Genomic DNA, 14,776 nt, shown 5'->3' on the forward strand with positions numbered 1-14,776 from the left:
CTCTATTCAGCAATGGTTAGGTCTCATCTGCAGTACTGCATCCAGTTCTAGACATCACACTTTAAGAAGGATACAGACAAACTGCAACAGATTCAAAGGAGGGCAACAAGAATGATCAGGAGACTAGAAACAAAGCCCTGTGAGGAGAGACTGAAAGAACTGGGCATGTTTAGCCTTGAGAACAGAAGACTGAGGGGAGATATGATAGCACTCTTCAAGTACATGAAAGGTTATCACAGAGGAGGACCAGGATCTCTTCTTGATCGTCCCAGAATACAGGATACAAAATAATGGGCTGAAGTTGCAGGAAGCCAGATTTTGACTGAACATCAGGAAAAATGTCCTAACTGTTAGAGCAGTACGACAATGGAACCAATTACCTAGGGTGGTAGTGGGCTCTCCAACGTTGGAGGCATTCAAAAGGCAGCTGGATAGAAACCTGGCAGGTATGCTTTAATTTAGATTCCTGCATTGAGCATGACCTAATGACCTTATAGGCTGCTTCCAACTCTATGATTCTATGCCCCAGTCCACCTCGCATTTGGATTACTGTAATGCGCTCTATGTGGGGCTGCCTTTGAACACTACTCAGAAGCTTCAGCTGGTTCAAAATGTGGGTGCCACGATGTGAAGGAAGAGCCGCTTTGAGCACATTACACATGTGCTAAAAGAGCTACATTGACTTCCAGTTTGCTTTTGAGTACAATTCAAGGTGCTGGTTTTTATCTTTAAAGCCCTAAACACTTTAGGACCTAGGTGTCTGTCTGCCTGCCTTCCCCTAATCGGTCATGCCCATTGCACAACAGCCAGGGAAGAGGGCCTGTTACGAGCGCCTACTAGATTTGAAGCCTGTTTGGCGAACATCCGCAACAGAGCCTTCTCTGTCATGTCCCCTAGACTATGGAATGCCCTCGCATAAGATAGGATCCCATTTCAGATAGCTGCTGAAGATCCATCTTTTAATTCAAGCATGTGGTTAAATTTTTAGCTCTTCATATTGATGTTTTTAAGAATTTTATGGATTTGTTTATGTATGGTTCTTTATATGTTTTCGTATTTTTAAATTTCTGTATGTTTTTATGTATGCTTTGTACTTTTTAAAATGTCGGGACCCGCATTCTGGGTGAGAGGAAGACAACAACCATATCATCATCATCTCTTCTTCAGCCTATATGCACCCAATTGCTTTAACTTTTCCTCATAAAACTTGGCCCTCCACCATCTCTTTGTTCTGTGGGCATGTTCCATTGAGCAATAATTTTTGAGAAAAGAAATCTTTATTGAAATCATTATTTATGACTACTTCCTTGTCATTTTTTTTGGATTCAAGTTGCTTGCAACTTACAGCCCAATCCTAGTTTAATCAAAAGTATGTCCCACTAAATTCATAGAGCTTACTCCCATAAGATTGTAACCTTAGTTATTTTTCCTCATCCTCTTGCCAACATCCCTATACTGCTTCAACTAATTTGATTTTTGTCCAGTCTTCTCTTTCTACATGTCCTTAGCAACCGCTTGGAAGATGCAACGGTTTAATCAGATCACTTGGGTATGCTTCTTTTGGAGAGAGAAAATGGGCTGAGGAGAGAAAGACAACAAGCAAGGAGCCTTTACTGTACCTTAATACTTGCAGATCTTCTTCAGAGTTCTGCATCTCATCTCTAAGACGTTGCCATCGCAGCAAAGCTTTCAGTTCCTGCTGGTCTTTTGCTTCATCAACTGGCAGCTGCTTGGGACATAAACATACAGTTGTTTCTCAAATTTCTCAGTAGCTTTCTAGTGGAAATCGTGTTAGTTTAGAGAAGGTCCTGTCACCCATTACAGAAGGAAAGAGCAGCAAAGGATGGCATCATTTTCCACTCTAAAACTTGACATACAATATGTCCTACTACCATAATCAATATTATTATTGTACAGTGTCTATTTAGGAACATAGCAAGCTGCTTTATACTGAGTCAGACTACTGATTCATCTAGCTCAGTACTGACCAGCAGTGGCTCTCGAGGGTTTCAGACAGGGGACATCCCCAGTCCAATATGGAGATTCAGGGAATTGAACCAGGGTTGTTCTGCATGCAAAGAATATGCTCTACCACTGAGCTACAACCCTGCAAGCACTATATGACTTATAGACACTGTGCAGAAGAAAGGAATTATATGGAATGTGTGTCCATGGAAAACGCTTCTACCCTTGCATCAGTACAATATTTGCTTCCAGTTACAGCCCCTTGAACTTCATTGGGTGCCGCCCAGAGGGCTCCTTCACCTTGGGCCCTCTGGAGCAGTCTCCCATGTGGCTTTTCAGGGGCATGGGGGCATGCAGCTGGAATGAGGGAGCTGAACTTCTATGCCAAAGGCAAAAAAACCCCAGTGCACTGGGCATTGCTTTTTTCTTTCTTTTTTTACTCTATGTGTTTTTTCCTCAAGATGGTGGTCAGAACCAAAAGATGCAAAGCACCATTGCACCAGCAGTGAATATGGTGCAAAAGGAGTTCTCAGTAGGGCTGTTATTTAGTTAAAGACATCTTAAACTACAATCCAATACACATTTTCCTGGGAGTAAGCCCCACTGAACCCAATGGAGCTTACTTCTGAGTAGACACATATTGGATTGCAGTCTTAATCAATTAATTAAGCAATTCAATTTGCATATGAATGCGGAAGCAAGAAGTGCCAATTCTTTGTTTTTAGATGATGCACACATGTCATTAATGGTTTCATATTAAAAGAGGCATTCCTCCTGTGTGTGAAAGAAGGGGAAATGCATTCTTGTTTTTATATGTTCTATCTCATATGTTCTTATATTAAAAATTGTAATTGTTAAAAAAAATCTTCTGTCCAATTAGTTGGTGAGGTCCTTTTATTGATTAAATATTTAATTAAACAATCTAATCAATTGATTAGCGAACTACCTCAGAGTGTGTCCCTGCCTGCATGGGTGTCTGCACTGTGACACAGTGAAGAGGGTAGTTGTGGCTAGCTGGCTAACTATTGAGGCAAGGGTGGGTGACTGCTGACTGTATAACAGGTGCCCTCCATATCGTCTATGCCGAGTCCTGCTTTTATGGGTTTGAGGTGGAAGAGAGGATTGTACTAAACTGAAGGAGAGCAAAGCTGAAAAGAAGAAAAATTGTGTTGTTTTTTAAAATTTCCTTGAATTAATTAAAGGGAAATCACTTTTGGGGAAAATTAAATGAAGATGACTTTATTGGGGAGATTTGGCTGGGAAATTAATTTGAGAGAATCTGGCTGAGATTTGAATGTTTTGGGATAAAATAACTGAAGTAGAATGCATGGACCAGTGAGATATTTAAATTTCGGGGAGGGGTAAACCAACTGAAACTAGGGACAGAACTGGATGTGTGTGTGTATGAAAATGGATCTGGGAGGATTTAAGTTAGAATTGTAAGTTTTAGGGTAAATTAAATTAAGGATGGTAGTGTTTGGGGCTTAATTTCATCTCTGTTCTATACTTCGTTTGTGTAAGTCGCTCATCTCTCAGTCTCAATAGTCTGTTTCCTTCAAACAGATGCTGTGCAGCACCAACAATTGAGAGGACAAAGGGTTTGATGTGTACGGACTCAGGCCCTACCTCTGCCTTCTGTTCAGTTTATGAGGTTGTGGATGTCACTTATTGCTCTCAAGCATTCTGTTATGTTTGCTCCCAGCATCTAAGGTCCCATCCAGATAACATGGCTGATGAGTTTCCTTGGGCAGAACTGGGGTTGAGGAGGTAGAAGGAATTTTGAGTGAGTGGAGCTAAAAGAGGTGTGGTATGAATAGCTTAGCAGGATGGGTGTCACTTGTAGAAACTCCACTTTTTGGAAGCAGCTTACCTCCAACCACTACTGGAAGCAAATCAAGAGCAAACAAAAGCAGTTTAATCAAAATTGTTGCAGATAATGCAGAAAACAATTAGGAGAAAACCAGATGTATGAAGGCAGCAAAATGTAGCCAACGTCTCCAACTTTCTAAAACTTGCTTACAGTGCAATTATAAAATAGCTTGCAAAGACAAAGATAATTTCTAAATTTTTGGAAGATCCAAAGCTTATGACTTAGGAGCATATGTTTTGCACACACAAGGCCTTAAGTTCATTCCTTGGTATCTCATGACTGGGAAAGACTCTTGTCTGAAAACCTGGAGAACCACTACCACTCAGTGGAAACAATACAGAGCTAGATGGATCAATGATCCGACAGTATAGGGCAGCCTTTTATGTTCCCATCCTGGATTAAAAGATACTGTGAAATGGGGATGCTCCAACTTCTGCATAACATGTTAAAGAAAAAAATAGGAACCCTGGAGGTATTAAAATCATTAGCCAGTTAAATATTTGTGTCTGAAGAGGCTGATTTTCTTCAGAGACTGAAAACAAATTAACTGAACATTTCTTACAGACACCTGATATATCATTTCAATACAATAATCTTTATTCTTTATTAGAAGGGTTTTTGGGGAAGGGTTGCCCTAAATCTTCCTGTCTTCTTTTTGATAGTATGAATGTCCCATAACCCACAAAAATAATTATAGTGATGTTTTAAAGAACAAATTATACTCTAATTTGTTAGTTCATAAGCGAACAACGAATTTTCCACTTGCAGTAAAGAATGTTTTCACACCTTTGTTTATACTTTCCCTACAGGATGCATCCACATAGCTAAATTAATGCATAACAACAAAATTACCGATGAATAATTTTAGGGGAAGGGCCATAGCTGAGTGGTAGAGCATCTGCTTTGCATGCAAAAGGTCCCAAGTTCAATCCCCGGCATCTCCAGGTAAGGATGGAAAAAGATTCCCTGTCTGAAACTGTGGAGAGCCACTGCCAGTCAGTGTAGACAACGGTCTGACTCAGTATAAGGCAGCTGCCTGTGTTCCTGAGTTAGAGGCAAAGAGGAGAACAAGTACATTTGATTGTCTTGCAAATTATTACAGGTACCACCCCTTTACAACTTCATCTAAAAGACTTCCAAGATATGGAAGATCATCAAGCCCACCTCATGGCCAAGGGCATGACAGATTCATGGACATTAAGTCAGACATTACCCAAGACATTTGCAAACAGATTCCTCATACTCAGAGGCAGCATACTTCTGTTTACTAGACAAGGAGGGTTGTTTTTTTTCTACCTCACTAGTAAAATTCCCTGGGTACTCTGGCCAGCCACTATCAGAGATAGTCAGAGTGTTGGACTAGATAAACATTTGTTCTGATCCAGCACAGCAGTTCTTATGTCCTTAAATAGGGTTTCTATAGTATCTTTGCGCTTACTGCACAATGTGTAAACTGAAGGCTACTCTTTTTTCCATTATGAAAATGATTGTTCTAGCTATACCTGTTGAGCTGCTGACCAAAATGCATCTTCTAGGTGAGTGGCAAATCCTTCACTTAGCCATTCTTCAGTCCAGTCACGTGCACCAATGGCCAAACCAAACCAGGCATGAGCAATTTCATGGCACAGGCGTGCTCCACAGAGGTGGCTCCCACCAGATAATGTGCTCTGTGATAGGAAGATGATGTGTGGGCTACATAATATGAAGGACAAATATATTACAGACCTGTTACAGCATGCATTGCCTCGCTATAGCAATATGTAGACTTTATTAGCCTTGTCAGCCTGTTATTACTGTATGCATGCTATGTCATGACAGTTAGTTTACAGCTCAGACGTTTTTAGGAATTAGGTTGCACTTTATTGTTTTCTGGCAGAGATTCAAGCTAAAAATTCTGCCAAGCATTTGTTTCATATTCAACCATCAAACAGCTATTACCTGTAATAAGTAACTTCAACCAAAGTTTTATATTTTTCAAATTACAAGGCTGATTTATTTCAGTGGAAGCATTTATGTTTAAGCCAAGATAATAAAAGAAGGACAGGTGTGAATAAAGACCATAGGTATTTTTGGCTAAACGATCAAAGCAAGCAATGAAAACAAAAAGACAAAAAAATAAGGAAAAGATTCCTATTGAAAAAGGAACATTGTACATTTGAAAACTATAAGCTATTAGGAGAAAAAGAGTGGGAAAATGAGGGCCTAATGAAGCTAAAACAGGCACTGGTGTTAAGGGAATGTCTGTAATTTATAAGACACATTTGCTGATGAGTGGGGTCTTAGATCTGTGCAGCTCCCTATGTGTGGGAGTAGGTGTGCATTTATCTCTGTGTGCGCATGAATATTGTTTTACCAAGTTACAGAAATTAGGAGGGGGGAGCAATCACTGCAGAAATACCACAAAGAAGAAGAGGGTAGAAAAGCTGAAGATACAGCAAAAATAAAAACATAAAGTATACAACTGTAAATGAAAATTACTCCTTTTTCAAGAATATGCTTCCCTCTGGAGTAAAATCTATACAGCCATTTCTATAGCCCACCCAATGCTTATCTTGCCTGAGACATGTTTTTGGGATAAGTCATTGGATACCCAAAACTATTTCATAGGTAATTCTGTAAAATATCTTAGGAGGATTGTGGAAATTGCAGTTGAAATATACAAAGGTTTTGCCTACAATTGGTTAATAAATATTTATTGTTGTATTGGTGGCTTTTTTCCCCTTCACAAACAGCTGTTAAGGGTTTCCGTTGTCTGTTCCACATTTAAGAGAAAAAATGAGAAGTCTTTAGAGAGGGGGCATGGCCACTGCTCAGAGAAGCAACTCTTTCAGAAGTTGAGAGTGAACAAGTGAGTCCTTTATTGGCAATATAGCACCTTTCCAGCAGTCAAAGCACCTTTCTGCTTTGTCATCCACGGACTCCTTTGCTCTGCCTTAAAAATAGTCACAAGCAGACTGACAGACACTATATGACAGATGTTGTTGCTTCCTTCAGTTTTAATTTAACATTTCCCAAAATCCATCCCAGCTTCTGTCAGGACCTACCAGGTGGCTGATCAATTTCTTGTAAATGAAAACAGAGGATCTCATTTTTGCTACACATACAATATATATAACCCAATGACATCATCACTTTGCCATTTTGCCATATCTAATGCAAGACAGTATATTGAGTTGAAGAGATAGTATGGATAGCTAAAACTTGTAAACCATAGGCTTTTCTCACACTCTGAATCACATTCCAGGCTGTTCCAAAATAACACTAAGGAAATGCAACACTTAAAAACAAGAGCATATTGCTGATGTAACATTTTTCTCAAATACAACAGAATGGTGAGCGTGCTTCTAGAATTATTTACAAAAAAATCAGATTTTGGGTGTAAAAGGCAGACAAATCTTCAGAAAAACTAACTAAAATGCATTGCATTGTTCATGGATTGTCCATATCTAGTATGTTATTTCTGAATGTCAATGTTCTACAACTCTCGCTTGTTTTTATTTATTTATTTAACCAAATTTGTATATCTCTTGATTGTAAAAGTCCTCCAGATTACAAAAAAATTAAAAATAAACAAATAAAACTTTTAAAAACAATTAAAACAGTAAGTAACTAAAAAGATCAAAACACATCAACATCTGGATAAGCTTGCCTAGGTTTTCAGCAGGCACCAAAAGGAATACAGTGAAGTTGCCTGCCTTATGTCAGTAGGCAGGAAATTCCAAAGAATAGTGCTGCCACACTAAAAGAATGGTTTCTTGCAAGTGCAGAACAAGTATTATGTGGCACCTGTAACAGTGCTTCTTCTGCAGATCAAAGTGCTTGAGTGGATACATATGGGGTAAGATGGTCCCGCAAGTAAACTGGTCCCAAGCTGTTAAGGGCTTTACATACCTTGAACTTAACAAATTGGCAACCAGTGCAGATCTCTGAGCAGTCTCACTCCCATCAGCAATCTGGCTGCAGCATTCTGCACTAACTGCAGTTTCCAGGTCAAGTGCAAGGGAAGCCCCACATATACATTGCAGTATTTATTTATTTATTTATTTATATACCACCCCGTAGCTGAAGCTCTCTAGGCGGTTTACAGCAATTAAAAACAAATATACAAATCCACTTGTGAAGTCTCCAGTGCCTAAACTACTGTGGCCAAGCTCTTCCAGTCCAGGAATGGTCACAGTTATCTTACCAAATGCAGCTAATAAAAGGCACATCTAGCCATTGAGACTACCTGGGCCCTCACTGACAGAGCTGGATCCAGAAGCACCCCTAGACTGCTCCTTCAGGAAGAGTGCCTGTCCAGGGCAGGCAATCAACAAATTTCTTGACATGGGAACCACTCACTTACAGTGCCTCCCTCTTGCCAGGATTCAAGTTCAAATCAACCTTAATCAGTACTTCCATTCTACAATGAATTTTTTTTAATATTGCATGCATAGCAGTATACTGTGTTCACATGCAAATGATTGACAATGCACTTCTGTGAAACAACCATACCAGTAAAATACAAAACCAGAACTAGCAGAGTGCTATAATAATAATAATAATAATAATAAATTTGTTTGTCGCCTATCTGGCAAATAGCCACTCTAGGCGACGTACATTAAAATAAGATAAAATACAATAATATCAGATGCAGTCACATTAATAACAATAGATAAAAATACTGGACAGTCATCAATACATATAAAAACAATTATATTAGCAGCATACGATAGATGACAAAATCATGGAGATTTACCCCTCCCAAGGACCTCAAAGGCCTGTTGAAATAGCCACGTCTTCAGGGCCTTGCGGAATACCTCTAGGGAAGGGGCATGTCGAAGATCACATGGGAGGGAGTTCCAGAGAGTGGGGGCCACCACAGAAAAGGCTCTCTCCCTAGTACCCACCAACCTAACTGTTTTGGTTGGCGGGATTGAGAGAAGGCCTTGTGTGGCTGATCTAGTTGGGCGGCATAGGTGGTGGCAGTGGAGGCGCTCTTTCAGGTTAGCTGGGCCGAAACCGTATAGGGTTTTAAAGGTTAATACCAACACCTTGAATCGGGCCCGGAAAACAACCGGCAGCCAGTGTAGATCAAATAATACTGGCGTAATGTGGTCCTGGCGGCGGCTGTTGGTAAGTAAGCGCGCCGCTGCATTCTGTACAAGTTGTAATTTCCGGACCGTTTTCAAGGGTAACCCCACGTAGAGCGCATTACAGTAGTCCAATCGAGAGGTGACCAGGGCATGTACCACGAGCGGGAGCTGTTGAACAGGGAGGTAGGGTTGCAGCCTACGTATAAGGTGTAATTGATACCAAACTGCCCGGCTCACAGCCGAAATCTGAGCCTCCATGGACAGCCTGGAATCAAGAACAACCCCGAGGCTGCGGACCTGGTCCTGTAGGGGCAACTTCACCCCATCAAACACCAGGTCAACATCTCCTAACCCTCCCTTGTCTCTCACAAGTAGTACCTCGGTCTTATCAGGGTTCAACTTCAACCTGTTCCTGCCCATCCATCCACTCACGGATTCCAGGCACTTGGACATGGTCTCCACAGCCCTCTCCGGTGAAGATTTAAATGAGAAATAGAGCTGAGTGTCATCCGCATATTGGTGACACCGCAGCCCAAATCTCCTGATGATCTCTCCCAGCGGCTTTACATAGATGTTAAATAGCATGGGAGAGAGGATAGAGCCCTGTGGCACACCACAATTGAGAGGCCAAGGGTCTGAAACCTCATCACCCAATGCTACCTGTTGGCGCCTATCAGAGAGAAAGGAGTGGAACCACCGTAAAACCGTGCCTCCCAATCCCAAACTCTCCAGGCGATCTAAAAGGATACCGTGGTCTACGGTATCGAAAGCCGCTGAGAGATCCAGGAGGACAAGGAAGGTGAATTCTCCCCTATCCAGTGCCCTCCTCATATCATCGACCAGAGCGACCAAGGCTGTTTCAGTTCCATGTCCAGTCCTGAAACCCGATTGGTATGGATCTAGATAATCCATTTCATCCAAGTGTGTCTGCAACTGATTTGCCACCACTCTCTCAATGACCTTGCCCAAGAATGGTAAGTTCGAAATTGGGCGGAAGTTGTTTAAGATCTGGGGATCCAAGGAGGACTTCTTTAAGATGGGTTTAATAATAGCCTCCTTGAGGGCTAGTGGCATAACACCCTCTTGCAAGGATGCATTAACCATTGCCTTGATCCCCTCACCCAATCTCTCTTTGCAGCTCATAAGGAGCCACGATGGGCAAGGGTCATTTAGACAAGTGGTAGGCCTTACAGATGAGAGCACCTTGTCCACATCCTCAGAAGGAAGAGGCCGAAATCGATCCCATTTGACCGGTTTGCAACTGGTCAACTCTAGTTCACTCACTGTATCCACGACGCACGGAATCGAGCTCCTCAGGTGTTCGATTTTATCAGCAAAGTGCTTTGCCAATTTGTCACAGGAGGCCTTAGACTGTTCCAAGGGTTCCTGAGCAACTGGATCGACCAGGCTTCGGACCACTTGGAACAACCTCCTGGGACAGCACTCTGCTGATGCAATAGAGGCAGCAAAGAATTCCCTCTTTGGCGGCCTTACCGTCACCTGGTAGGCAGCTATTGCTGCTCTAACCTGTGTCTGAGCATCTTTGGAGCGCGACTTCCGCCATCGGCGCTCTAGTCGTCTCACCTCCTGTTTCAAAGTACGCAACCGTGGTGTGTACCATGGTGCTACTTGAGTTCTGTTCAGGGGGAGAGGACGTTTCGGAGCCACTTGGCCACCTGGCTATCCTCTCATTCCACTCCATCACCAGGGCTTCAACCGGGCGACCTTCAGCAGGTTCCAATTCCCCAAGCGCCGTCAGGAAACCATCTGGATCCATCAGGCGCCTGGGGCGGACCATTCTAATAGGACCTTTACCCCTGCGGAGGGTGTGCGGCATCGAGAGATCCATCTTTACCAGATAGTGGTCTGACCATGACACAGGGGTAAAAGAATTGGCCCCTAACTTCAGCACACTACCCTCCCCCCCTGGGACAAATACAAGGTCAAGAGTATGACCGGCTACATGGGTGGGCTCAGTATTACTAAGGCGCAGTTCCCAGGAAGCCATGGTTTCCAGGAAACCCTGAGGAGCTCCAGTGAGAGTGGTCTCAGCGTGTATGTTAAAGTCACCCAGAACTAATAGCTCCGGGGACAACATTCGCACATCCGAGATCACCTCGAGCACCTCGGCCAGGGAGTCTGCCATGCAGCGGGGCGGGCGGTACATGAGTAGGATCCCTAAACTGCCCTTCGAGCCCAACCTCCAGTACATACAATCAACAAAGCTAGTCCCACGAAGGGGAGGTCTGGCAAAGAGCAACGACTCTCAGTAAATAACTGCCACTCCCCCTCCCCGCCTTCCGACCCTCGGCTGCTGTGCGTAACGGAAACCTGGTGGGCACACAGCCTCAAGAATAGGAGCTGAGGTTTCATCTAACCAGGTCTCCGTAATACATGCCAGGTCTGCACAATCATCCAAGATCAGATCATGGATGGTAGATGTTTTTTGTACTACAGACCTGGCATTACACATCAGCAGTCGAAGGTCAGTAGGAATCCTGCGTCCCCCAGCTTCCTTCTGGTTCTGGACAGACCTGGAACAAGGGATGGATATTATGTATCTATCCCTTGTTTCTCTACGTTGACATGGTCTGCCCCCAGCACCATTCCAGCGCCTGCCGCCCAATCTTGTTATACTTTGGCCCCCAGCCCTTCCTTCCTCTTCCCTCCCTGATTTACACATGCCCCTATCCCTCCGCCAATCAACAAGCCCAGATGATAAAGGTCAAAGATGTTGTAAAGATGTTGTAAAAGATATTAAGAGATGGGTAAATCAAGTCCAGTCAGTCCTTCCAATCATAAGACTGCATATGCATAAATCATTCAACACATTCATACCACAAAACAACCAATCACACAACATTCACACCACACTAATCCACACACACAGAGCACACCACACAACCAACGTTGAAATTAATCCTCTACCAACATACAAACAGCACAAACAAGGCACTTCAATAGCAGCAGCAGGTGGCACCACGCCCACACGAACAGCACCGCACCCGGGCACTCCACTGGTGGCAGGACCAGCATGCAAACAGGCGTACAGCAGGACAGTGGCGATGGCGAGACCACAACGATGGCAGCCAGGTAGTAGTACAGTTCGCAGCGGCGGCCACGGCAACGTCCACATCCACACGCAAGCAGGCAAGCGAACGACGTCAGCGATGCACGGCCGAAGGACTATAAGTCTTTAATTCACAACTCAGGGTATAGGATAAGCCAAATTATTTCAGAAGGCAAGCTTGACCTTGATCTGCCTCATGTCTTCTCAACTGCAAGACAGCTGCAAGACAGAGCAGGTTCAAGACTCTGGATTGCACTTCCTGGTGAAGAATAATTGTAAATTGGACTTAAATTACAAGGAAGGTTCAAAGCACAAACTTAACCTTTTTGGTAAGAATCACTTTAATAACAATCAACTCCCACTCCAACATCTGACAACATGTCCTACAGAGCAGAAAACCGACAGTTATGTTACCACAAGAACATAAAATGCACATCTTAGCTGAGCGACAGAAAAACAACTATAAAAGCTTCTTTTTTGAGGAATGAATGTTGTTTTATCAACTACAAATCTACAATCTACAAATCTACAAAACTACAATCGGGCAACAATAAAATATTTTACGCAGGAAATGAGAAATTAAGAATGGGGTTGCTTTAATAGTAAGAAGTGATGTAGCAAAAACAATTAAGAGCTATAATGCAAGGTCTGAGCGAGTTATATCAATGAGATTTAATGGGAAACCTATTAACATAACCATCATCCAAGTCTATGCTACAACGGCAAATGCTGAAGGAATCGGAGAGATTTTACACAGCAGTACAGGAAGAAATTGATCACACACCAAAACAAGATGTGCTGATAATCATGGGGGATTGGAATACAAAAGTAGGGAACAGAGAAGAACTAGGAATTGTGGGAAAATGGGGCTTAGGAGATAGAAATGAAGCAGGAGAAAGACTTATCAAATTCTGTAAAGCCAATAATTTGTTTCTCGCAAATACATTTTTTGGACAACTGAAAAGATGACTGTACATGTGGACATCACCAAATGGTCAATATAGGAATCAAATTGATTATATAACTGGTTGCAGAAGATGGAGAAGCTCCATATTTTCTGCGAAAACAAGACCAGGAGTAGACTGTGGTACAGATCATGAACTGGTCCTACCGAAAATCAAAGTAAAGCTAAAGAAGAACAAACCAATCATAATGCCAAAATACAATTTCAATAACATCCCAGAAGAATATCAAATAAGGAACAGATTTGAGGCTTTAAACTTAGAGAACCAGAAGAACTATGGAATGAAGTCAGAGATATTATCAAGGAAGAATGCAAAAAGACAATACCTTTAGTTAAAAAGAGAGAAAGACCTCAATGGATGACTGAAGAAACTCTTAAGAGAGAAGGAAAGCAAAAGCAAAACGAGATAGAAACATGGTCAGAACCATAAATGCAACTATAAAGCAACTAGTACGTAGGGAAAAAGAGAACTATTACAATAGTAATTGTACAGAAATAGAAGAGGACAATAAAAAGGGTAGAACAAGAGCCCTATTCCAAAAGATTAGAGAAATGAAAGCGAAATTTAAACCAAGGGGTAGGGATGCTGAATAATCTACAGGAGAACACACTGACTGACTGTTTGGACACACTGACTGTTCCAAATAAGGAACAGATTTGAGGCTTTAAATAACATCCCAGAAGAATATGAAGATCAAATAAGGAACAGATTTGAGGCTTTAAACTTAGTTGACAGAGAACCAGAAGAACTACGGAGTGAAGTCAGAAACATTATCAGGGAAGAATGCAAAAAGACAATACCTCAAGTTAAAAAGAGAGAAAGTCCTCAATGGATGACTGAAGGAAAGCAAAGGTAAGAGGAGATAGAAACACAGTCAGAACCCTAAATGCAACAATACAGAGGGTAGTACGTAGGGACAACGAGAACTATTACAATAGTTATTGTATAGAAATAGAAGAGGACAACAAAAAGGGTAGAACAAGAGCCCTATTCCAAAAGATTAGAGAATGAAAGGGAAATTTAAACCAAGAGTAGGGATGTTAAATAATCAACAGGGGAATACACTGACTGACCGAGATCAAATAAAAGAAAGCTGGAAGCAATACACTGAAGAACTCTATAAAAGAGATGCCAGGATGACAGATTCATTCATGGAGGAACCGTATGATGAAGAATCAGAAATTTTAGAATGTGAGGTGAAAGCTGCTCTTAAAATACTTGGAAGAAACAAATCACCAGGAACAGATGGCATACCAATAGAGTTGCTACAAGCTACTGAGACTGAATCTGTCCAAATTTTGATAAAAATTTGTCAACAAATACGGAAAACTAAACAATGGCCCACAGACTGGAAGCATTCAATATACATCCCAATTCCGAAGAAAGGGGATCCCAGGGAATGTAGTAATTATCAAACTATTGCCTTAATATCCCATGCAAGTAAAGTCATGCTCAAGATTCTACAACAAAGGTTCTCACCATATATGGAGCGAGAAATGCCAGATGTCCAAGCTGGATTTAGAAAGGGAAGAGGTCATATCGCCAACATACGTTGGATAATGGAACAGACCAAGGAATTTCAGGAGGAAATCACCCTGTGCTTTATAGACTACAGCAAAGCCTTTGACTGTGTAGACCATGAGAAACTATGGAATGTTTTAAAAGAAATGGGGGTGCCACAGCATCTGGTTGTCCTGATGTGCAACCTATACTCTGCACAAGAGGCTACTGTAAGGACAGAATATGGAGAAACCGATTGGTTCCTAATTGGAAAAGGTGTGAGACAGGTATGTATTTTATCACCCTACTTGTTTAATCTATATGCAAAACA

General features: G+C 42.0%; 1 protein-coding gene across 7 annotated transcripts in view; it reads right to left on the reverse strand.

Moving 5' to 3' along the window:
* AOPEP (aminopeptidase O (putative)) overlaps window positions 1-14,776 on the reverse strand; it is a 303,566-nt gene that overhangs the window by 199,648 nt on the left and 89,142 nt on the right. For 6 of the 7 annotated variants that reach the window (XM_061626523.1, XM_061626498.1, XM_061626492.1 and 3 more), the window contains 2 exons: window positions 5,338-5,527; window positions 1,620-1,729 (listed from right to left, as the gene is read on the reverse strand). In XM_061626523.1, coding sequence (XP_061482507.1) covers window positions 1,620-1,729; window positions 5,338-5,527 — 300 coding nt within the window. The remainder of the gene's footprint in view (window positions 1-1,619; window positions 1,730-5,337; window positions 5,528-14,776) is intronic. The other variant, XM_061626526.1, reaches the window with a different exon arrangement.

The sequence above is a fragment of the Rhineura floridana genome, chromosome 1 (genome assembly GCF_030035675.1).
Source record: "Rhineura floridana isolate rRhiFlo1 chromosome 1, rRhiFlo1.hap2, whole genome shotgun sequence".
Taxonomy (NCBI): Eukaryota; Metazoa; Chordata; class Lepidosauria; order Squamata; family Rhineuridae; genus Rhineura; species Rhineura floridana.